This window comes from Pseudopipra pipra, chromosome 8, assembly GCF_036250125.1.
Source record: "Pseudopipra pipra isolate bDixPip1 chromosome 8, bDixPip1.hap1, whole genome shotgun sequence".
In the NCBI taxonomy this organism is placed as follows: Eukaryota; Metazoa; Chordata; class Aves; order Passeriformes; family Pipridae; genus Pseudopipra; species Pseudopipra pipra.
Window position 1 is genome coordinate 25,779,169 of NC_087556.1, and position 22,871 is coordinate 25,802,039.

The 22,871-nt window shown below is 40.4% G+C and overlaps 1 protein-coding gene across 1 annotated transcript in view; it reads left to right on the forward strand.

Annotated features, from left to right (window-relative positions):
* Positions 1–22,871, forward strand: part of SORCS3 (sortilin related VPS10 domain containing receptor 3) — a 286,940-nt gene that overhangs the window by 259,340 nt on the left and 4,729 nt on the right. The window contains exons 19-25 of the mRNA XM_064663258.1: positions 5,058–5,244; positions 8,177–8,310; positions 12,623–12,746; positions 15,407–15,519; positions 17,352–17,483; positions 19,421–19,520; positions 21,593–21,698. Coding sequence (XP_064519328.1) covers positions 5,058–5,244; positions 8,177–8,310; positions 12,623–12,746; positions 15,407–15,519; positions 17,352–17,483; positions 19,421–19,520; positions 21,593–21,698 — 896 coding nt within the window. The remainder of the gene's footprint in view (positions 1–5,057; positions 5,245–8,176; positions 8,311–12,622; positions 12,747–15,406; positions 15,520–17,351; positions 17,484–19,420; positions 19,521–21,592; positions 21,699–22,871) is intronic.

The window sequence follows — 22,871 nt, forward strand, 5'->3', positions numbered from 1 at the left end:
AATCATCAAGCTGGTGTGTGGCTGGTTATCTTGTCTATCAGGGGTGATGAAGTCAATACTAAAGAAAGAAAGATCTGGACAAAAATTTGTTTCCCCACTAGCCTCTTGCTGCTTCCAGTGAACTGCAGATTATGGCGTTTGTGAGGCTGAAATGGTGTTTCTATGCTTAATAATTCTGTGTTTGAGATTCAAAGCTTTAGCTGAGTCTGAACATTTTCAGACTCATAGGGAACAGTGAGGGACATTGTTGTTTTGCAGTAGGAATTGAGCCTCCTCCCAGCCCATATCTATTGTATTTATTTATTGGTATGGTTCCCTCTGTAGCCAACAGCAGCATAAATGACACCAGGCCATGCTGCTGCCCAAAACATCAAAATATTGAGGCACTTCTGGTGGTCTCTCTGAGTCAGGTAATTGTCTGTTTGGCAAATACAGATGGTGTGGCCTGTGTCACCAAGGTTTGTGACTCAGGCTTGGAGAGCTAAAGCAGGCACTTAGTATGTGTTCAGACTGATAGGAGGCTTTTTCAAATGATCTTATGCTGCTTCTGGCCTGTGATTTGATTTGGTGTTTAGGGATATATGTGACTACACCACAAAAAAATGCTACTGAGTTTGCAGCTGATGCACTCCTCTGCTGGCTTCTGACTGCCCATGGAAGGTGGTGTTGGAGGTCCAATAGTGATCTTACCACAGTGGATTGTGTTGCGTCTGTTTTCTGGTTAAATGAAAGAGTCCACTCACAACCTCACTTCTAACATCCTTAGGTGTCTCAGGAGGGACAGCCAGGGACTGTATATTTTGTCATCTACTCTGGCCTGTGTACATAATTTTGGGACAGTAGCTGAAGAGAGCTGGGAGGCAGACCACCCACAGACAGACAAAGAGAGACAGATGCACACTCACGCTAAATCAAATTCTTATACAGTAACTAAGTGTTTCATTGGGACCACGTTAAACTGACAGGGCCTCTTTACATGCTTCCTCAGAGATTCATGCATGCTCTGCTTTTATACAAAGGGGATTTCTTGTCTACTTGGCTGATTCTTTTATATTCTGCAGACTTGACATGGTAAGATGATTCGTATAGACACTGTGAGTGGGAGTTCATAAAAGAACAGATATAATCTAAAAATTAGGAATCTAGTAGTAATTTATTAAGGAACTCAAGTGGAACTGTGGTGTACAAAGAATGATAAACAGATGGGGAATAAGGCAGCAGTCAAGGTACCTGTAGAGTGGAGTCTACAATACTTTAGAGAGTGAAGAGGCAGCTGAATAAATATGTGAGGGCATTCACTCTATGTCTTTAGTTGAAAAATAACAATAGTTGGAAAAATATTTCATTGAAATGATTGTTTTTCTAAGGGAAGAGGATCTTCAAGAACATGTCTTTGCAGGTGAACAGCTTATTCCACAGAAAGATGTGTTGCCTTTTGAGTTTGTTTCTTAAAAAATAGACATTTCAAGACGAAAATAAAAGGAACACTTAGATTTTGGACAAAAGTATTCCAGTCTTTTAGTGTGAACCTGAGAAGAATTGTCATCAAAGGATTCCTTGGTAGCTGGAAGAAAAAATTTCTGCAGAAGTCTTAATTATTACCTACCTTACTGTCATACAGATTCATTCCCGAATTCCTCCACCTTCTCTGGTCAGTCTGTTTATTAACTGGTTGTTTGTTTTGTACCTATGTTTAAACTGACTTTCTGAGCCAGCCTGACAAGCCCTCCTATGGATACATCTGTGTGGTCTTCATTCAGCCTTCCAACTGTTTCAGACTAACCATAACAAAAAACTTTTCCAGGCTAGTCTTGATGGTGATATGACTTTGAAGGGCTGTTCTATGGCAATACTCCTCTCCACCCATTTCACTACCCTTTGTCTGCTCACTGATTGAAGTAAGCAGAGCTCCAAACTTTATGACAGCCCCTACCTCATTCCCTTGCAGTAGTTTATGGGACTTAAAGCAATAAAATGTGCCTTTTGAATATATATGGAGAGCAATGATTTTTTTCCATTTGAAATGCCTCCATTTCGATTTTAATCTATATTCATAAACTCCAGAATATCTGATATGATTGTGTGGGACTAGCATGCTTGTTTTAGTATTTTGTATACTGGATACAGATGTATTGAAAGAAGAAAGAAAACATAATTAGTGTGATAGGCAGGCTTTACGTTGAAGACCCAATTCATAACTGGATGGGAAGATCATCTGCTACTGCTTAGTCACAAAAAATCTGTTCCTGCTTCTCTTCTTCAAACCTTCTCATTTCAGATAGAATCATATTGAAGAAGCAAGGAGGAAATAGAAAAGAGCAAGGGAGATGAGTTGCCGTGATTGGTGCAAGAGATTTCAGCCTGAGGTCATCGGCTATGAATCCAGCCCAGATCACATTTTTATCCTCTGTTCAGTGTCTTCCATATGAGATGAACTTACAGTCTTAATACATTCCCTTGAGAAATGATTTTGAAAGGTTTAACAAGCTGTGGGAGCCTTTCTATCAAATACCTGAATATCCCAAGAGTGTCATTTTCCTCCTGCTAGAGAATTTTTTTAGTGACTTAAAAACCTCTCTGTCTAAAAAATGTTATTGACTACTCAATATTATAGATAGGATTTAGTGTCCCTACCGCTCTAGTCCTCCATGTATTCTTTTCAGTTTATACTGGATTTTTAATGTCCTAGAAGGGCAGAGGTGAAAAGGGTGCCCTGATCAACTCAGTAGCCAAAACTCCCCTGGCTCTTGTGGAATGTGAATGATGGAGCAAGGAAGGAGGGTGATCTAACATATATAATCAAATATCCATATTTAAGAAACTACATGCAATAATCCTGATTATATGGGTGTGTATCTGAAGACCCCTAGTATAGACTCAAAGCAAATTCACATCTGAAAAATACCCTTCCTGCACACTGATTTGTTAACGCAGGCATAGTCTATGAGGAGGATGAAGTCTGTGGGGGCTGCTGTGGTCCTGATCACCTTCACAGGGGATCTGCTTCATTGTGGTCTGTGTTCTTGTGTGTTTCATTGTGGGTTTCCATTCAAAGGGCAAGGTCAGATGCACTTTCAGGACAGGGACAAGTAGCAGAACATAGCATCCTGCTTGTGTCAGTATAGCAGTTGCCACTTATACAGGCTGATGGCAGTTACCAGTTAGACAGCAGCTCCCATGAGTCAGTCTGGAGTCAGTGGAAGGCAAGAACTGGGACCCCTTGCCTTTAATGAATGTTTCTGTCTCCACGTGTGCCTTTGTTGTGCACCTTTGGTCTGAGTTGCTGACCATGTGGGACAGAACAGCCCGACAGCTATTTAATCCTGATTTAAGGACCTCGTTTTCCATGTCCTGGTGTGGTAAGAAGTCATGATCCAAAATGGGTCTGTGCTATGTATGAATGTGTTCAGACCATATGACAAATCTTTTATGAGTGTGACGTGATCCTTTTCAGTGAGCCCAGTGGACTTAGGACCCTGCAGGATTTGAGCTGGCTGTGGAGGGATTGGAGGTTTGTCAGAATCATCAGTGAGAGATAAGGTTGCTTCCCTTCCTTACATCAGTATGTGCTAAAACTGCACATTAGCTTTGATCCTGACCCTGTGTGTTTACAGCTATAATGGGCTTTGTGAGATGGCTGTGAAATATTTCTGTATTCCCTATTTAAAAAAATGGTTACCTTAGGAGTAGGGATTTTTCAATTTTTTTCTTTAAACTTTTAATTTCATCCTCAATATATCTAGGGATCAACTTCAGTTTGGGGTTAGGAACATCTCCAAAAAGTAGTGATATCTTCTTTGTCCATACTGAATAAAGTGGAAACCTTTCATTAAAGGGACTTGTGACAATACATCTTATCTATATGCAGAAAGCTAAAGCTACAGAGATTTTATCTGAGTTCTAGTTTTTTTTCAGTTTAGTGAAATCGCTGCAGTGGGCTTTAACTCTGTTTAAATTAGCCTTGTTTAGTGTTACCATTAGTCAGCTGGGGGCAAGTATAAAGTAAGGCTCCAAGAAACTGAAATAACAGACACTTCTACAGTTCAACTACAGCAGTTTAAAGCATGAATTAAATTAAAATAGTGCAACTACTGCCTCTAGACAATACCTGCAGTGCTGGAATTTCTTGTCTGCTTTTCTCTCCTTCATTTAATAACTGTCATTGACAGTAATCCTAGAAGAGATTTTCTCATCATCTACTTCATTCTCCTGTGTATCTAGGCCCTGTCTTTGTGTTGACTGACATTAGACAGAAAAATGTGTCAGTCCTCAGTGTGAGACTCAACCTGTATAAATTCAGCCATCCTGAAGTTACATGTCTAGCTGAAACTAGTCTTCTAAACTCTCTATCATCAGGGTATAGGAATGGATATTTGCAGGGGATTCATGTCACCTGTCTCAGTTATTTTAGGATGGAGTGTTGGTCTTTTCTTTCTCTCTCTTTCACTGACTGTACAGGAAACCTGGAAAACTAGATAAGGCTAGACTCAGTGACTATGTTCTATGTCTTTGGAATGTATGGGGGAGCCACTTCAACCATTGTCCTGTCTCCAGAGTGTTCCCAATGCTCCCATGTTCACATGGGAATTGCTCTCCTGTTAACATCTAACCTACCACCAGCATAGTGTCTCCCATCTCACTGCTTCTGATGAGGTACTTGTTGGCCACCACCAATTCAAAAAAAGGCTGTGGAAAGCCCTGGCCACTCCAGTGACACTTAGTCCCCCACCATGCCTTGTGTTACAGGATTCAAACATAGTCCCCTTTATATGTGCACATTGAACACTCTGCCCTCCCCAAATCTTTAAACCCAAGATGGAGGGTAACATCTCTTTATAGGTGTAAATGATCAGTTATTCCAAGCATTACTTGTATATAATTACCAGTTGCTGACTGGAGTCTGGCCGCTTTGGTAAATGACAGAACAAAGCTAGGCTTTTTTGGAAAAGTTACAAGTTTATGTACGTGCTAATGAAATGGAACAGAGAAGTAGGATGCAGGGTAATATAAATCCCTCTTGTCAACCCAGTTTCCTAATTAAGCCTTCTCTGTTGCAGGGTGATCTCCAAAGGACAAACATTCAGCTTGATTTTGGAGACGGCATTGCTGTATCCTATGCTAATTTCAGCCCTGTTGAGGATGGCATCCGACATGTGTATAAGAATGCTGGAATCTTCCAGGTGACAGCATATGCAGAGAACAGCCTGGGCTCTGACACTGCTGTCCTCTTCCTGCATGTGGTCTGTAAGTACTTCCACCTGCTGGATTCCTTGGGTGAAATCTGATTTCACTGAAAATCCCTACAACTTCAGTGGCGCCTAAGTATACCTGCAAAACCACATACACATGCAGCTCATGCTCTTCTGAAGTCTTGGCCTTTTAGGCACTCTTCTAGATAGTAAAATAAATTATTGAATTGAGATAAAGGGAAGGTTTTTTTTTTTAAAACACAAGTATATTTGCAGTCTTCAGAGATACAGAAAAAAGTTTCTTGGTCTTCCTGAAAGGTTCAGAGACCAAGAAGCATATGAAACAAAGTCTAAATGTGCATTCTCAAAACATGTCTAATTCCAAGAGGTTTAGATTAAACAACTAAAATTTGATTCATTTATTCAGGATTTTTGAGTTTACAGTGCTTATTAAATGAAATAAAAGATTATGCTGAGCATGCTTCCTGGGATATGAACGTGCCGAGGGCTAATGGGCTGCTTTTCATATTTCATGAGTTTGCCATGCATCCCTGATGTTTCCGTCCTGTTTGGTAAATCAGTGCAATTTCCCTCCAGTTGACACATGAGCAAACTCAAATACAGAGCTCCCAGCCAACTTCTCAAAGCCACAGGAGAAAGCAGAGGGTATGGAATTCAGGATGAAACAGGAACAGCCCTGTTCTTTATCCTGCTCTCAGACTATCAGATCTTCTGGGCAGAGAATACCATCTGGTTTTACCCCTAATGGTGTTCACAGCCATGTCTCTCTTCCCTCTTTACCTGTTAGAATGTCCCCTAGCCTATCTTTTACTTGAGCTTTCCTGCTGGAAGGTAGCAAGTTAGAAATTTCCAAAACTCAAGAACTTTTTCTCCTTTTTACATTCAAGCTCCCTGTGTGAAGGAATAAATGTTCCTTGAAGCTTTTATTATGCCCATAATTCCCTCAAAGTCAATCATGGCTGCACTTAACAACCTGTTATTAGAGCATTAACTGTTTTTACCTTCACCTTGGGCCATTAGCTGACAAAAGTGATGGTTACCTGGTAATAACAACCAGATTTGTATGGATTGTCTGATTTTTCTCATAGGAACCACTTTTTCATGGTGAGGATTTTAAAGCAGAATGCAACAAAGGACAGTTCCTTGGCCTGGTTGTGCTACTCCACTGTTTTCTTCATCAGCTACTCAGATCTCTGACTTTTATAGTGTTCTTAGGTAGCCAGCTTATCCTTATCTCTAGGGAAATATTTTGCGAACTCTTACATTCATGCTAATGCTGAAATAAGATGACTTTTAATTTAGTTTGATGTACCAGTCAATATAGGATGTTTGACCTTGCAGCTCAAATGTACAGACAAAAATGCCTGTGAATCATTCTTATTATATGATCTGTCTGGTACTGAAATCCTCTGCTGGAAAATAAAAAAAAAAAAAAAAAAAATGAAAAGAGAAAAAAGCTCCTCGGCCTCAAGTAACATTAGTTTTCTACCTTGCAGCTTTATTAGTGGTCAGTCAACTTTTCAGCTTTCTGGAATCTGCTGTCAAGCTGCTTATCTTGACATTTAAAGGAAGCAGAGATACTATTGTTTTTTCTCTTACATTCACTGTCACAAACTATTTGGAGAACCTGCTATTCTTGAGCACCAAAAGTACTTTCTATGATCAGAGTTCAGGAGTGACTTGGTGGTAGACACCCCTTGGGAAAAGGGGGAAAAAAAAAGATCAAATTTTAAGGAGTCAAAAGCAGCAATAGTGTCCCATTGTGCTTGGTACTGTATGTTCTGGTGGTAAAAGAACAGCTTTTGCTATCCAAAATCTTTGTAATCTAAGTAGATGGAGAAGTGATTAATGTCCCCATTTCATGCTTGAAGAGCTGAGAGGTAACACAAGAAGATATTCTTAGTTAAAAATCACCGAAGTTTCTGCTTCCCAGAATGAATGTCTTAGAAAAACATGTCTTTCTTATTTCATCCTTTCCATCTCACAGGGATAGTCTGTCAGTTTTAAAGGTGTTTTAAAGGTACTACTCAGAAGGTAACACTGTCTGATATACAGCAGTTATCAGCTGAAATTCAGTACCAGCAAAAACAAAAGATTAAACGAGAATTAGAACAATGGAGATAGTAAAAGATTTAAACAAACTATCAAACAAAACCTCGGTATTTTTTACTCCTGTTGTTTTTTCTGGAGAGGCACCGTCTTAATTCTGGGCTTCATTCATTGGGTTTACTGTGGGTGTTTGCATTTATTAGGTAGAACTTTGCATTGGTACTTTGTTATTTTTTTAAATCTTTCAGAAACAAGTGCTTCTGAAAGTTAAATGCTTTGGTACACCAATACACATTTCTTTCAAGTAGTTCATGACGTTTTGCTAGTGGTAACTGACTCCCCAAACACTTCCCAAAGTCAACCAAAGTCAAAAACATACCAAGGATTTCTAAAAATCATAAATCTTTCTTTTGGAGACCTTTTAAAAAACTGCCAGGGGTATTTAATCAAGTCATAAATGCCTCTTATATAACCAGATTTAAGCCATCTTGGCTAAAATGATTTCCCCACAAATCTTAGTAGCTCGGTGGCTATATTTTCTTTCTCTCTTGTGTTCTATCCCTCTAGCGTTCAATAGAAACTTCCCTATTTAGTGCAAAGCCAGTTCATTGTTATTCCACAAAATGCATTTTAAAGAATTCTTCTATACACAGTGCTGACCCTGTCTGAAATCAGCACTCTGGAAAATGTGCATTTCTGGCTACTCTAGAATTAAGAGGAAACAAAAAATAAGATTTAGTGTTTATTAATCTATCTTTTTCTGTTGCTTATTGACTGCTGAAATTCTCTTTTATTGCTAAACTAGAGTCTTGCTACTGACATAGAACATGTGATTCATTTAAAGACTCTTGCTGTTCATAACTGTGCAGGGAGGATTTAACTCAAAGGCTCAAATAATGAACTCTCTCTTCCCACAGGTCCAGTGGAGCACGTCCATCTGAGTGTTCCCTTTGTTGCCATCAGAAATAAGGATGTCAACATTACTGCTGTAGTTTGGCCCAGCCAGGCAGGCACACTTACCTACTTCTGGTGGTTTGGCAACAGCACCAAGGTACAGATACCCTTCGGTTTATTTTCACTTCCCAAGCTTGTCCCACCAGACAGGGAACTCTCTCAGCCCTAATGAAAACTTCTCATCTTTGCTTGTTTTGTATTTTAGTTTTTTCCTTGTCTAAAAAGGGTTGTCATTATCTGAACTTCAACCTTTGTGAATTCATTTCCTCCTGTATTGTGTTGTTCTTGGGAGTCACTACTTTTTTACACCTGGTTGTTATCAGCCCTACTGAGCTCTGGAGACCACTGTTATTACCAATGTTCACTTGCAACTTAACTGAACTATATACCACTATATACAGAATAATACTGGTTTTCAACACATTGTTTTAAAACTGCTGGTGTTCAAATAACCATGGGGGTTTCCATTATGTACCAGTATGCAGTATATAATGCTGGATTCCAACACAGTACTTTAAAGCTCTTGGTGTTCAAATAAACAGTTGCATCTAGAATTTCATGCTAGAAGAGTCTAGCTTGAATGAACTGTTTGGGTCGATCCATGACTATTGTTCACAGTCTGGAATGTATTAGAGAGGGAGACGAGATTTCTTTGTAGCAAATTTTCAAAAGATGGGTACAAATGTATCAAAAAAAGCCTTTTTATCAATAGTTAAAGTAAGTGAAACTACAAGTTAATGTCATGTTTCAAATGGAGAGAGCAGGATTGCTTATTAGCTACAATTTTTATTTTAGGCTTTAGGAGTGAGATAGGCACTATTCTCTATTCTTACAGTCGTGAACTGTATAGATGAAAATTTTGCAATGTAGTATCTGCTGTTATTTACAAAAGCAGTTCAAATCACATCATTGTCTACATTTGCAATTGAAGATGTACTCTGATGTGAGATCACAGCAGAAAGAAACAGGGATTTTACATGAAATATGGAACTTGAGATAAAAAATAGCAGGCAAACAAGTATTTTGTTTTCTCTTTGACAAAGCTGCTTGAGTTTTAACCTCTTACCCTAGGTACAAACATTAGGGAGGGGAGGGGGGAACAGGAAAGGCTGTGTTTATGGAGATTTTACACCAAGTTAGGAAACTTACTGTAAGAACTTGATTATTTTTGTGGGAGCATAATTGAGGCACTGGAAGAGCTCAGGAACAAAAACCTCTTACTGTAGCTTGGCAAGTTGCTGTGTCCTAGCTGAGCTATGGCAACCACCCACATACACACATCTAGTCCATGACAAGTACCAGGTAATTCCACATAGTTTATACTGCACTGAAATAGAGGGATGCAAAATCACATTACAGTTCAGATATTTTTGGCTCAGTGCTCACACACAGCCAGCCATCAAAGTAAATCTGAAACAATTTAGGTACTGGTAACTTGCTCATCTGCTTAAGCCTTCCAGTGTATGCAGGCATCAGACTTTTCCTTCCATCGTTTTAGTCCTTAATATAGAAGATGATTGTGAATGGGGCCTTAAAAAAGATTTTTTGTAATAGAAAGTAATTTGAAAAATGTAGAGGAAAGCAGTGGTGTTTACTGCTGAAGATTTCTGTGCAGTTCTCATGGTGCTTGCACCTGGATTGCAAATATGATCTGTTTTGTCTTCTAGCTTAAATTTCAGACCATAGGCAACAGAGTACAAACAGATATGGGTGTGTTTGGGATAGACATTTTGGACATAGCTGTACATGGAGTAGCTGGCATGATTGCACGCATTGCTGAAATGTGGAATAGTAAACATGATGCCAATTACCTGTGGCCAAATCTAAGATTCTTTCCAAAGCATTAACTCCAGCTACCTCATCAAATGTACTTCAACTCTGAGAGAAGTATGGCAAAGGATATAGACATAACAGTATCAGCCACCCTTTTTTTCAAAACAACAGTCTGCACCACATCCAAATTCCTTCTGGGATGTTTTATGTGCATGTCAGATTCTTCTCTGTGCCCACTCATGAATAAACTCTGGTGTTCTATGCAGAAGTGGAAAATGGGGACACTGATTTGTGTGTGAATTAAAGGATGAGGCATGTAATATTGTGCATAGTGACTGGCATTGTGAGATAATATATTCTAGTTCCATGCTGAGGGATTGCAGCTGCTTTTCCTATTCAGCCCATAGCAATCCCAGGCAGAACTAGATGTGTCTTCTGTCACTGAGCAGTCTCACTCTCTGTGCTCCTGCACTGGTGAATTCTGTCTTAGACTCAAGTGCTCTGGCTGAGGCTCTTCTACTGCTCTCCCCACCCTGCTGGAACTCTTCTACTGTGCTGATTTTTGCAGTATGCTCAAAGGCCAATTTGCTTGGATTAACACAGGTCCAGTTTAATAAATGTATCCAGCTGTCTAATAGGTTTGAGCAAATGAACCTTAAACTACTTAATTTAATTTGGAGTTAGCATCTAGGTGTTGGTGCTTGAATTAAAATTAAGGAGTTGGCTGAGTGTTAAAACTCCATGATGGAGGTGAAATCATCCATGATAATGGAATGTACAGCATACACACATACCAAAAGGAAAAATTGTAATTTTAAAGGCCAGATTGCTTCCTGCCTTTGCACAGAGCCACAACCTGTAACCTCCAGGAAGATTGCTAATATCAATATCACTGAAGTTTGATACAGGCCCATTGGGCTTGTCCAGGATCCACGTATATCTAAGTAAATGTTGGCCAGGCCTTTAGGGCTGGTACAAGCTGGAGCCCTTGGTCTGAGTCCCATGTGTTCAGACTTTTTGGTTTTTTACTGCTTTTTCATCTCATAGATGAGGGAGTGAAAAGAAGGTGGCATTCTACAAAGAGAGAAACGTGTTTGCCAGTCTGGCCTATGCTGGTGGAAATTTTGATTTGGCTTTGAAAATGGCATATATGACCACTGTTGTGAAGTGCAGTCAGGTTGTCAGTCTGATAGGATAAAGCAAGAGAGCTGGAAGGTGAATGTTTAGAGGTTTTCCTCTGGAAACAAACTGGCAGTGTAGTGAAGGGACAATAGCAATGGTACAATGGCTTTATCTGTTCTCTTAGATCTCTATGTGCAATGGAGATTAGTATAACTATTCCCATTTTAATGGTTTAATCTAAACTAAGAGTTTTGTCTGGAGACCAGCTGTCAAATCAATGGCACTGTGAGGGCTGGCCCTTTGATTTTCAATTGTGGTGGGTTGACCCTGTCTGGACATCAAGTGCCCACCAAAGCCTCTCTATCACTGCCCTCCTCAAGTGGACAGGAGACATAAAATATAAAAAAATCAGGTCACAATAAGGACAGGGAGTGATCACCGATTACTGTAATTGGCAAAACAGCCTTGACGTGGTGAGATTAGTGTAATTTATTACCAATTAAATCAAAGTAGGATAATAAGAAATAAAACCAAATCTTAAACCCCCTTCCCCCATCCCTTCCTTCTTCCTCGGTTCACATTCACTCCTGAATTCTCTACCTCCTCTCTCCCCAACAGTGCAGGGAGGCAGGGAATAGGGGCTGTGGTCAATTCATTACCCATTGTCTCTGCTGCTCCTTCATTCTCAGGGGGAGGACTCCTCACATTCTTCCCCTGCTTATGGGAGGGAGTTCGTCCTGTGGGAGACAGCTTTCCATGAATTTCTCAAATGTGGGCCCTTTCCATGGGCTGCAGTTCTTCATGGGCTGCAGTTCTTCATGTACTGCTCCAGCATGGGTCCCTTCCACAGCCACATTCAGCCAGCATTGTCAGCAGGAATTATGCTGTGCTTTCAGCCTGGTTAGCACAGTTTACCAGCTTATGGTTGAAGCTGGCTTACAGGTTCAAAGCATGGACAGGGCAATGCTGGATGTCCTCACTTTGACCTGAGCAGTGTTGCTTTGTGATAGATAAATGGATTTATGCTCATAAAAGCAGAGGCTGGCCCTGAATCTGAACAATATGGATTGTTTGAAGAAGCATCTGCATATTAGGTTTATTTTCAATTTGAGCTTGTGTTTTGGGCAGCTGATATAGCAACTGTGCTGGGTGAATGTGTGTGTGTGTGTGTCTGTGTGTGTGTCTATGTGTGTACAACATTGCATTCTGCAACAGTAACTCTGCGATTGCCAACTGTGTTCTATCTAGAAGTCTATAGTATAATGGGTTGCAGTTCAGTGGAGGAATGTTTCAGGAAGCGTTCACTGAAGTGAGAGAAACCTCTGCCTATGGGACACTTCTCACAGGGTTGTGTTTGAGCCATGTTTAGTCCTTGGCAGGACATGCAAGCTTGTAGCACCATGCCTGTACCAGGGAGGAAGGATGTTGTTACCTGGTAGATTAAAGTGCACATTGTGATCCCGAGTTAATCTCACCCTGATTTTGATATTGCCATCTGTGTTTGCTTCTTACAGCCCCTCATCACCTTGGAGAGCAGCATCTCGTACATGTTCACTGTGGAGGGGTCGAACACTGTAACTGTGCAAGTTGCTGGAGGCAACACCCTCATCCAAGACACCAAGGAGATCGCAGTGCATGGTACCCTCAGCCTTTCACAATTGTGTCTCAGGGGGTTGAAGCACAGACAGACAGACACTGCTGATCCAAAATGAACTCTGGGAACTGATAAGTGTCTGGAGGAACCTCCGGAGACAAACCTGTGATTACAAAGATGTGTCATGATGACAGAATACAGAAGTGAATAGGGTGTGGCAGCTAGCCAAATTTGTAAACTCAGCAATAGTAAGGTGGCTGGTGTCTCCTTTGTCTGTTGGTCTGTCTGTACACCCAGACAGGCAGCTCCCAAAAATAAAAAACACTTGGAGCTGCAATCAGACTGCCTTCCTTCAGCTTCCCAGCTGTGGAAAGAAATAGTCATAGTTCACCGTTAAGGTGGTCTGAATGCACCTGGTGTCTCTCTCTATCAGTGATTGTATAAATGACAGGAGTCTGGAGGGGTCTGGAAAAGAGGGGACAGAAATGACTGTTGTTGCTATCTCTGCCCATCTTCCGTGTCACAGCTGGAGGTCTGAGTGAGCCCATGGGATTTCCCTATGGGTAATGTTTGGTATGTTCTTGCTGTATCTGCATTCCATGGGCTCCAAAAAACACCCTTTGGCCAACCACAGAGGTTACCCTGTTTGGGGTAATCCTGAGTGAAAGGGCTATCTCAGCAGCTCTGGCCAGGACTTTGAGATTTCTCCAGAGAATAATTTCCACCCTGGGTCAGTCTTCATTTTCCTTATCCAGTTAGTGGCATACAACATTTGAGGACAAGCTTTTCTTTGGGTAGCAAGTTTTATTGAGAGACCTGGGCTTCAAATAACTTGGGTTGATTTGAAGTCCAGCACTGTGTAGTTGAACTATGTGTGTCTTGTTTCAGTAATTAAATACATATAAATGTCCTGCTGTATTCTCAGACTTAGCAACCAGCTAAATAGATATTTATTGATTGTCTGGCCATAAAATACAATGGGTTTTAATAATTTGTTAATATGATTTATTAATACCCAAACTTGCTATTAACAAGTGTTAGTAACTTGATGATTTTGAGCATTGCAAACGCAGTGCTTACTTTTGGGAAATTTCCATCTTTCTACTAGTTTCTGGAATAAACCTGAATCAGGCTTATATCTTATATCTAAGAGGGGTCCCCACAGGTGATCTCGATCTTTTGTCCCAGTACGTCCCAGAGAGTGTTCTCCTGACTCTGTTTTTAAACACCTTGGAAGAAATTTTGCCATTCTATTTAAAAGATCCAAATCTTTTGGCTTTAACACAAAGAGAAATTGACCCAGTTGAAATGTCCAAATAGTCCTATGCAATGCTGTGCTGCAGACTGACCTGGTCTAGGGAAGGAGTCCTTCCAATCCCCCAGTCGGGTGATCAATTCAAATCTGAGTACATAAATGAGTGACACGTTTAGTAAACATGCACTTTGCTAAATTTGTAGCCTAGTGTCCTATGTCAAGTGATTATGGCTCTAGGCAGGAAGGTATGGATTTCTGGTGCTCTCAGTGGAGGAGATTTATCCAGGATTTTCTCAAATTGAGATTAACAGAGAAGAATTTCCTCAAAAAATAAACTGGACATGGTACTGAGGGGTCAAAAGTAGATTTTATATATCAGGCTCTGGGATAAACCTTCAGAACTTGAGAGAGGTTCCCTGCTCTCTTTGGTGCTTGTTTTATTTAAAAAGATACTGCACTATCTAGACAGAAAGAACAGATCTTGCAAAAGGTGCCAAATAAATGCTGTGCTGGCACATCCCTGCTATTCTGTGGATTTCCTCATTTATACTCTGGCTGGCTTATCTTGATCTAAAACTAGTGCCTTCTTACAAATGATTAATGGTACTTGTTTGAAGAGCCTGGAGATCAGTTGCTTCAAGGTGAGGCACAGCACATCTCCAGAAACATAAAGGAGAGTCTTCTGCCCTGATAACTTAAATCTGAGCTTGATTCCTGTCCTGGATCTGTGCCTTCCACTGGCCCAAATCCATTGTGCACAGCTGTCATAAGGACTCCAGGCTTGGTCTCGGGTGACACCAGAGGGGAGAGTTGGAATTGGAAAAAAAAAAAATTGTTCTGTATTTGAAGTCTGGGAAGTTTTTCTTCTTCCCAGCAATCAGTCAATTAGGAAGCAATTTCCAAGTGTTTTGTGAATAGCCATTGCTTGATTAGACAGTCATTAGCACCACTGTGTTCTGCTTTGTTGGGGTATTAACCACTCATGGCTTCCCTCCAGGAGAGCAAACAGATAATATGCTTTTGAAAACATTACTTACAGCAAGTGTTTGCTCTGCAGACCACAATCCATACAATTATACAGACCTTCCAAATTTCAGCCAGGTGCTACCTTATTTTCTGGTCAACTTCCTTGCAAGCAGAATCTGACAAAGTTGAGTGGCAAAATTGCAAAGCTCAGAGGCATCATGAAGGGAAGACATCTCCTCACCTCTCTCATTCTTGCTTCTGTTTCTTTGGGGAAAGCCAGAGGCTGGCATTATGGCAAAATGTCCTTTATAAGAACAATTATAAGAATTTGTTCCTTACAAGCTTTCCGTCCTGCTTAGTGTTAGCCAGCCTTTTTCTTCCTTCAGCCTTTTCTCTCTCTTGCTTTAAGATAATTATGGTCTTCCTGTTGTCTTCTGCACCCTTATCTGTAGCCTGAACACTGCCCATTTAATTTTATTCCAGAGTATTTCCAATCTCAACTCCTTTCATTTTCTCCCAACTTGGATTACCATAACCCTGACATCCCTGAATGGAGACAAGACATTGGGAAAGTCATCAAGAGAGCACTAGTACAGGTGAGCATCTGTTTCCTTGTGTCTACTAATATTGACTAGGTGGTTAAAACATGCACTTTTTTGACATACTAGCTTAAAAGAACGGGAAAGGATAGCAGTAATGAAGCTATCATAAAAATCAATAAAAAGCTTCTTAGTGTGCTGGATCTTTTTACAGAGGCAAATTATATTGGTAATTTTGTGGAAATATTACAATTACTTTTATTAATATTTCTGTGGTACTTTTTAGCTTTTAATATCCCTGATGATTTTGCAAATTCTTGATTGTCATTATTTTTATCTTGACAAATTGATATGACAGTATCTACTGTTTTCTACTCCAAATATTTGGTTAGTGTTACTGCGTGTTGTTAAACAGCTTATCTACCTCATCCCAGAAGACAGACATTGTAGTAGGCTGGATGCATGAGGAAGATATTTTTATCTCTTCCTGATACTCAGTCAGGAGTTCCACATGCAGCTACGTGTAGCAACTGAACATTTTAGAACTCTACTCCCTTTCCAACTGGGACGAAAAAAATAAGAATTCAGAGTGAAGATAAACTTACCTTTAAAATACAGGATAAAGAGAGACTTCTGTGGGTAGGAAGAATACTGAATCTTCCTTTGGGATTAATTAGAATATGTAAATTAGTACTCATATTCTTGCAGGAAAGGGGACAGAATAATTTATGATATCAAATAGTCAGGGGCTTTGGTTTTGTATGAAATCAGGAGATAGATTTAGACAAGGTTTTGTGGGTTTTGCATCCTGCCAAAAATGTATCTTGCTTTTTTTTCTTCAGCTACAGCTGTTCTTAGAAATGGAGGCTGATTATTTTTACTGGGAAAGTACAAACCTGCTCAGCTTTTCTCATCTGCAGCCCACTCAAAATTCACAGTTTATAAGATTTCCTACATTGTTTTTTCATCCTGAGCAAAACACTAAGTTAATTTTTTTAAACTGTTGTTCCCTTTTACTGTATTCAGAGTCAAGCTTGCAGGGAAAAAAGAGATTAATTAGATTGTAACTATGAAGGGTTACAGAGAACAGTAGAAATCTTGTAGAAGTGCTTGCTTGTATATCCCACCGGGAATGGTATGCCCTGCTAATATATTTCAGCTCATGAATGAGGCCATAGAGCTCGAGGTGGGATAGGACCAAAGGGCTAATTGAGTTAACCTCAGGTAGCTGAGCATTTCTGAGGGAGGAGAGGCTTCCTGCCCTATGGAGGATGCACAGCTTGGATTTGGGGAGAGAGGGCAGCAGCCTTGGTGGGCAGGTCGTGCTGAAGGCAATTGTGAGCGTCAGGTACTCTTGGTTCAGTAAACTGAGCAGCCCCTTGCACAGCCTTCCTGATCAGCCACAGCAGTAAAAAATCTCCCACTGTGGACATGGTTATTCATGTATGGCAAATATGGATCCCCACAACCTGATAATATAAAGTGATTGCAGGCAATTTTCTTCATATGTCCTTGTTAGTTCCACACTCACCAGTGGTCACTGAGACACTCTCTGAATCTGAGTTTGGGTCATTCTTTAGTAGCAAGAACTGTATGGAAAATTCAGACCTGGAGAAATGCTGTGTCTGGACTTTGGGTTGAGATCTTTGGGTCCAGGGATGTTGTCAAGCCTACATTTACTTCTAGAAAGGAAGTAGAGTGGATATTTAGCAGAACTTCAATTTCTGACACACTAAATGGGCAGACCGGCTCCTTAGGACCATAACACCTACACTGGAATGGGCAAATAAAAATTTAACGGCAGCACCATTTCTGGTAGTGAATAGAAATATGGCTAACAAAATAGCAGCTAGAGCCCTCCTTTTTGCTTTTCTTTTACTTTTTTTTAGGTGACTGGTATCCCTGATGAACAGATCTTGGTAGCTTTGTTTCCTGGACTACCTACTTCTGCTGAACTGTTCATACTGCCTCATAAAAACACAACAGAGAGGAGGAAAAGCAGTGAGGCTGATCTAGAGCAAGTAAGGAAAGAAGAATTAATGGAACATTTATTCCTGTCGTATCATTTGCAGATGGGCTCCTTAAGTTGTGCAGCATTGGAAATACTTACAATAAGTGTGGTGGAAACAGATGCGTCTGGGACTGTGGTGCTATAGTTTATGGCATTAAAGAAAATTATTTTCAGAGGAAAAACAGGATTTCTAATACCTTACTGAAATATGTCACAGTCTACCACTAGAAGAAATTCTTACTAAATCAGTGGTGTGTCCTTATTACGGTAGTTATGGCCAAAGGAACCTTGAATATGTACTCCCTCTACTCCCTGGAGGAATGCTAATAGACAGAGGCCAAAGCAGCAAGATAATATACTGAGGTTTACTAAAAATAAATCAGGCTCTTCAGCTCATATATCACAGGAACAAGACCTCTTTTTTTTTTTTTTTTCTGCAGCAGCGAATGTCCTGTGCAAACTATATTTGGAAGTTACAATATCCATCCATTTAGATAAATAGGTAATTACGGTGATGAATAGCAAGAGTGATATGCAGGCAAGGAAAGAGCTAGGAACAACAGCATTAGTCTGCTGAAGCTTTCATGTTAGAATTACCAAGTGATTAAATCAAGTCTATAAAGGCAAAGGAGTGAAGTACTGCTGCTGGAAAGGCTGCTTAGCTCTAGCTAGTGTTCTTGTATGCAGCATTTTTACAGTGCTGCATACAAGCTATGCAGCAGCGTGCAAGCTATGGGTAAGCCCAGTGCCACATAACTCTTGGAAGACTAAGTTTTCTGTGATCAAATATTAAATAATTCAGAGGACTGCTGAATTCAGTGGAAATTCTTATCACCCACTGAGTAAAGTCAGTTCCTGTAGAGTAGTACTTTTGTCCTAGAAAGTTAGCAAAGCTGGCCTCTCAAATTTATGGTGTTCAGAGTGCAGAAGAGATGCACTGAAGTGGGAAGGTTTGAAAGATTTTTTGGAGGAGGTGTTCTGGGAGTAATGTCTATCCTGTTCAGTAGGACCTGTCAGTACTAGAACTCCATCTGAACAGGCTATTGTGTAAATATTTCATATACCAGTCTTATGCTGACACCTCAGTTAGGTTTCTGACTAAGTGGGCATGAGGCCTGAAGCTCTAGTGCTCTAATTTTGTTTGACAGTCTACTCAGTTGTACCTTGGCACCTGTTGTTGGCTTCTGCTTGAGGAGCTCTGCCCTGGAGAGTAGGTTATCAAGACTACTCAGTAGCTGTGCCCTGTCTATGAGAACTACTCTATGGAGATCAGGAATTAACAAACTCAGGTTCCAGTGTGACATGCCAAGTATGTGCTCTGGGGCGACCAAATAAATACATCATAGCAGGGTTGCTGATATCCCAGCTCAGCAACTCCAGTAAACTACAGTCTGAGGCTGCTTTTCTAAATGATGAAGAAATATGGCAAATTTTCCACTAATCTTAAAAACTGGATTGTCTCATCTCTCCAATAGCCTATTTAAATAGAAGCTATATGACAGGATCAATATGAATAAAGAAGTGTAAGTTGGGACTAACTTATTTCCATTATCCACCAATAAAAGGCCAATAGGTCAGTGATTGCCAAATGCATTTGATCAAACTCACAGGATATTGTCGAGGGTAAAAAGATCCTTAGTTATTTTCCCTCCTCCTCCTGTAGCCTCCCCAAAAAAAGAAAAAAAAATTTGCTAACCCTCTTGATTTGCTCCTCAGGAGAGATATAACAACATACTATGTAAGTCTCAAAAGTCCTGTAAGGGAGACTTGCACAAAATAACACCGAGTTTCATATAGAGCACATGTATATCTTTCCACTTCCTCAGTCCTTCCTGAAAGCACTAAGAGAAATTAGCCACCTTTCTAGGCTTATGTGCATTCCTGAATGTTCTCCAGACTTTGCTATTTTCTATATTGTAACTATCGTACCTTTTCTTATTTCTTCAGGTGGTAGAAATCCTTTTTAATGCTCTCAACCAGAACCTGGTCCAGTTTGAACTGAAGCCTGGTGTTGAAGTCGTTGTGTATGTTACTCAGTTAACATTAGGTGAGTGTGGAGTCAAATACCTAGCTGTGGTTCTCTTGAGGCTTCAGACAACTCCAGGAGAACCAGTTTACATCAGAGCACTCACAGTTTGGTATGTGCTACTGGGACACATAGGACTCATCATATCGAGGCATTGTGGTAGAAGCAGGAAGTGTTAAAAACAATCCATCAGGGGCATCTTCATGCTCCAGTTTGTACAAGTATAAAAAGTACCTTGTAAGAGTTCCCTATGGTTTAATTAACCAGTGCATTGGTGTTTTTCAAGTGTTTTAGAAAACCAGGTGAATGGTGTTGTATAAAGCCCTCATTGGGCACATGTGGAATTCAGGGGAGATATTACTAACTTACATGGATATTGGATCAAATCCTTATTGCAAAGGGCTTGTAACAGTTATTACTAGCTAAAACCTTTAAAGTGGCAAAGTACTCATGAAAGGAAGATCTAGGCCTCTTACAGGGAATATGTGCCTGAATACTGACTTCTACAAATTGGAATTTATTTAAATTTCAACCTATCTTCATTTTTGGACAGAGTAACCAAGAGTCACTTTAAGCTTCGTCACCCCCTTTGCTTTAAACTACCCTGATGTGAAGCTCTCAGCTATTGGTGAGACAGTCATGGTTACAAAGGAGGTGATGGATTTAATTTTGCCCTTGCTTTTTATGACTGCCCTTGCAATTGTCTGCAATGTGGGATCCTGTGCAAGTACCATTGCTGATAGCCTCTCTGAAAGACTGGGATTCCTATTCCACAGTAATACACTTCAGCTTCTTTTTATGGGAGGCTCTGAGAGAGCCAAGAACTGGGGTAAATCAAAGCTCATGACTTTCCCTACAGGTAATATCTTTTTACCTTCACTCTGTAACACTGTTTGGGGATGAGAGTCAGATGTTAACAGGAGTAGGCTGGAATTATTTAATTTGAAAAACTGGGAGTGGGATACAAATGTCTGCAGTCTCCAGGTGGCTCGAATTCTCCAGAATTTGGATTTATTCTAGCAAGACATCACACTTAACATATATTGCACAACTATATTGCACCCCCTCTGGTGTGGGTACTGTCTCTGTTTCATGACCATTCCCATAGTATTTTGCCTTGGATGAAGTGACACTCTTTTCCATAAAACAGTCAGAAGTATAAGTAGCAGAATATTGGCAGGATCAGACGGTTAGGTGTGGAAGTTTGGCAACAAAATCAGAAGTGACTATATTTGCATGACTTTGTTCCCATCTTCAGGGTGACAGAAAAAGAATAGAGAATAGTAAAACACCAAAACCAAATATTTATGCAGAATGAGAAACACTCAGCTGCTACTTATAATCATTTGTGCCTCATTAGAGACTTCTCATCAGACACTTGATTCTCAGCACAGTGCTCAGGCCATTAAGATGGTGTGCTCTGATGAGAATAGCTGTGGGAATAGCTGCATAAACAAGGTATAGGAATATACTGTATTTAAACCACCGGAAATGTCAAGGATTGATGGATCAAATCTCCAAAATGTTATAGTGTATTGCGTGCTTGGGTCCAGGATTATTGCTTGGGCTCCTCCACATTATGAAAACTGACTCGATTTAAAAGTCTCTAAGGTCCAATACCAGGATGAGCCCTGAGGCTTCTCACAAGACTGTCACATGTGAGGCAGACATACGTCCTTGGAAGATGGGAGTCATGCTGTTCATTGATGCTCTGAGGTAGCTTCTCCAAAGGGGAAATCACATGCATTAAGACACGCTTCATAAAATTCGTTTTCACTCCAGTCCCTGGAAAAGCCTGAAAAGAAATAGCCCAGACTGTTAACACAGGAGTGATCAGGCATTCAGCTAAGCATGTCTTGCTGTGCCTTTTCACTCGGAGATGTTAGACTGCACTGTCTTGAAAAGGGGGCTTGACTTTTGAAGGACAAGAGAGTCAATTTGTTTCCTACTGATTGGTTTTTCCGAAAACAGCGTGCACCATGCACTGATGATAAAGCAGATGTGACAAAGACAGAGTTGAGCTCAAGTCTCTGGTAGTTAATGTGTTCCCTTGTAAATCCTGAAAATATAATGCTCTGCTTTTCGTCCTGCAGCACCCCTTGTTGATTCCAGCTCGGGTCACAGCAGTTCTGCGATGCTGATGTTGCTGTCTGTGGTGTTTGTAGGCTTGGCTGTTTTTTTAATCTACAAATTCAAGAGGTAAGTCGAAAAACTTTGGGATGGGAGAAGGAGACACTGAGTGGTTTATAGAAAAACTAGGCAGAGCTGTGCCAGAACTGCAAACGTAGAGCAAATTATGCTGGCCTGAGACTTAGACCAGTATAGTTCCCTATTTCTACAAGAGAAAACCATCTACTGCCCTTTGACCACAAACTCAGTGTTCCAAAAGCTCATCAAGAGCTCAGAAATCAAGCTATAGCCTGCTTCAGCAGATGTGTTTGAACCACACACCAGAAATGGGAATCCTCTGTGCTCTCTGGGTACTGAGATACACAGGGCAGGCTTAATCAAAAAAACACATAATGTGTGACTTCATAGAGCCTATGTCCACCTGGCCATCTGCCTTCTCATTTGCAGCATCTCATTTGTATCTTGCAAAGTGAATAGGTTAGTTTTGCAGAGGAACAGGTGTGATTATGTTAAAGGTGGGAGACTCAAAGCCAGAAAATTTTGTGTAAAGCATCAAAATGCCTTTGGGAATCTGTGCTGAGATTTACTTTGACAGATGTTAATGTAAACCTTTTGCTTCCAGCAGCAGGTAGGACCAGTGCTGGCCCATGGCACTTGGCTGCTGCAAGCTGTGAAACAAAATATGTGATAAGAATGGCCCGTTTGCTGAAGGGCTGCTTTATGAGAATATATTTTAGGCAGATGGAGCTCCTTAGAAGGAACTTTGCATTCAGTACAGTACTTACTATATAAAATGATTTATGTGCCCAGATCCTGCCCAGTGGTAAAATACTGTATTAGAAGCATAAGCTGAGTCTGATTTCAAAAAAAAAAAAAGAAAAAAAAATTAAAAAAAAAAAAATCAAACTTCCTGGGCATATTCCAGCTATGTTTCTTTCTCCAGCTTTTCTGCACTCCAGAATAATGCTAGTACTCTTTAATGATCATAGTGGGATACAAACAATATTAAAAATGGAATGATAATACTGCATGTATCCTCTTCTTCAGATTTAAAGTTTCCCCTAATTTCTAACCTCTTACGTTAACCATTGTCAAAATCAGTGAGTGACCCTGCTTCTAGTGCTTGATCCTGTGCACATTGATATCTGTGACCAAGCTCCCACTGACTTCAGTAGCCCAGGATAATTTCCAGAGAATGCATTTATGTGAATCTGCTCAGACACAGATTTCAAGGCCTTCAGC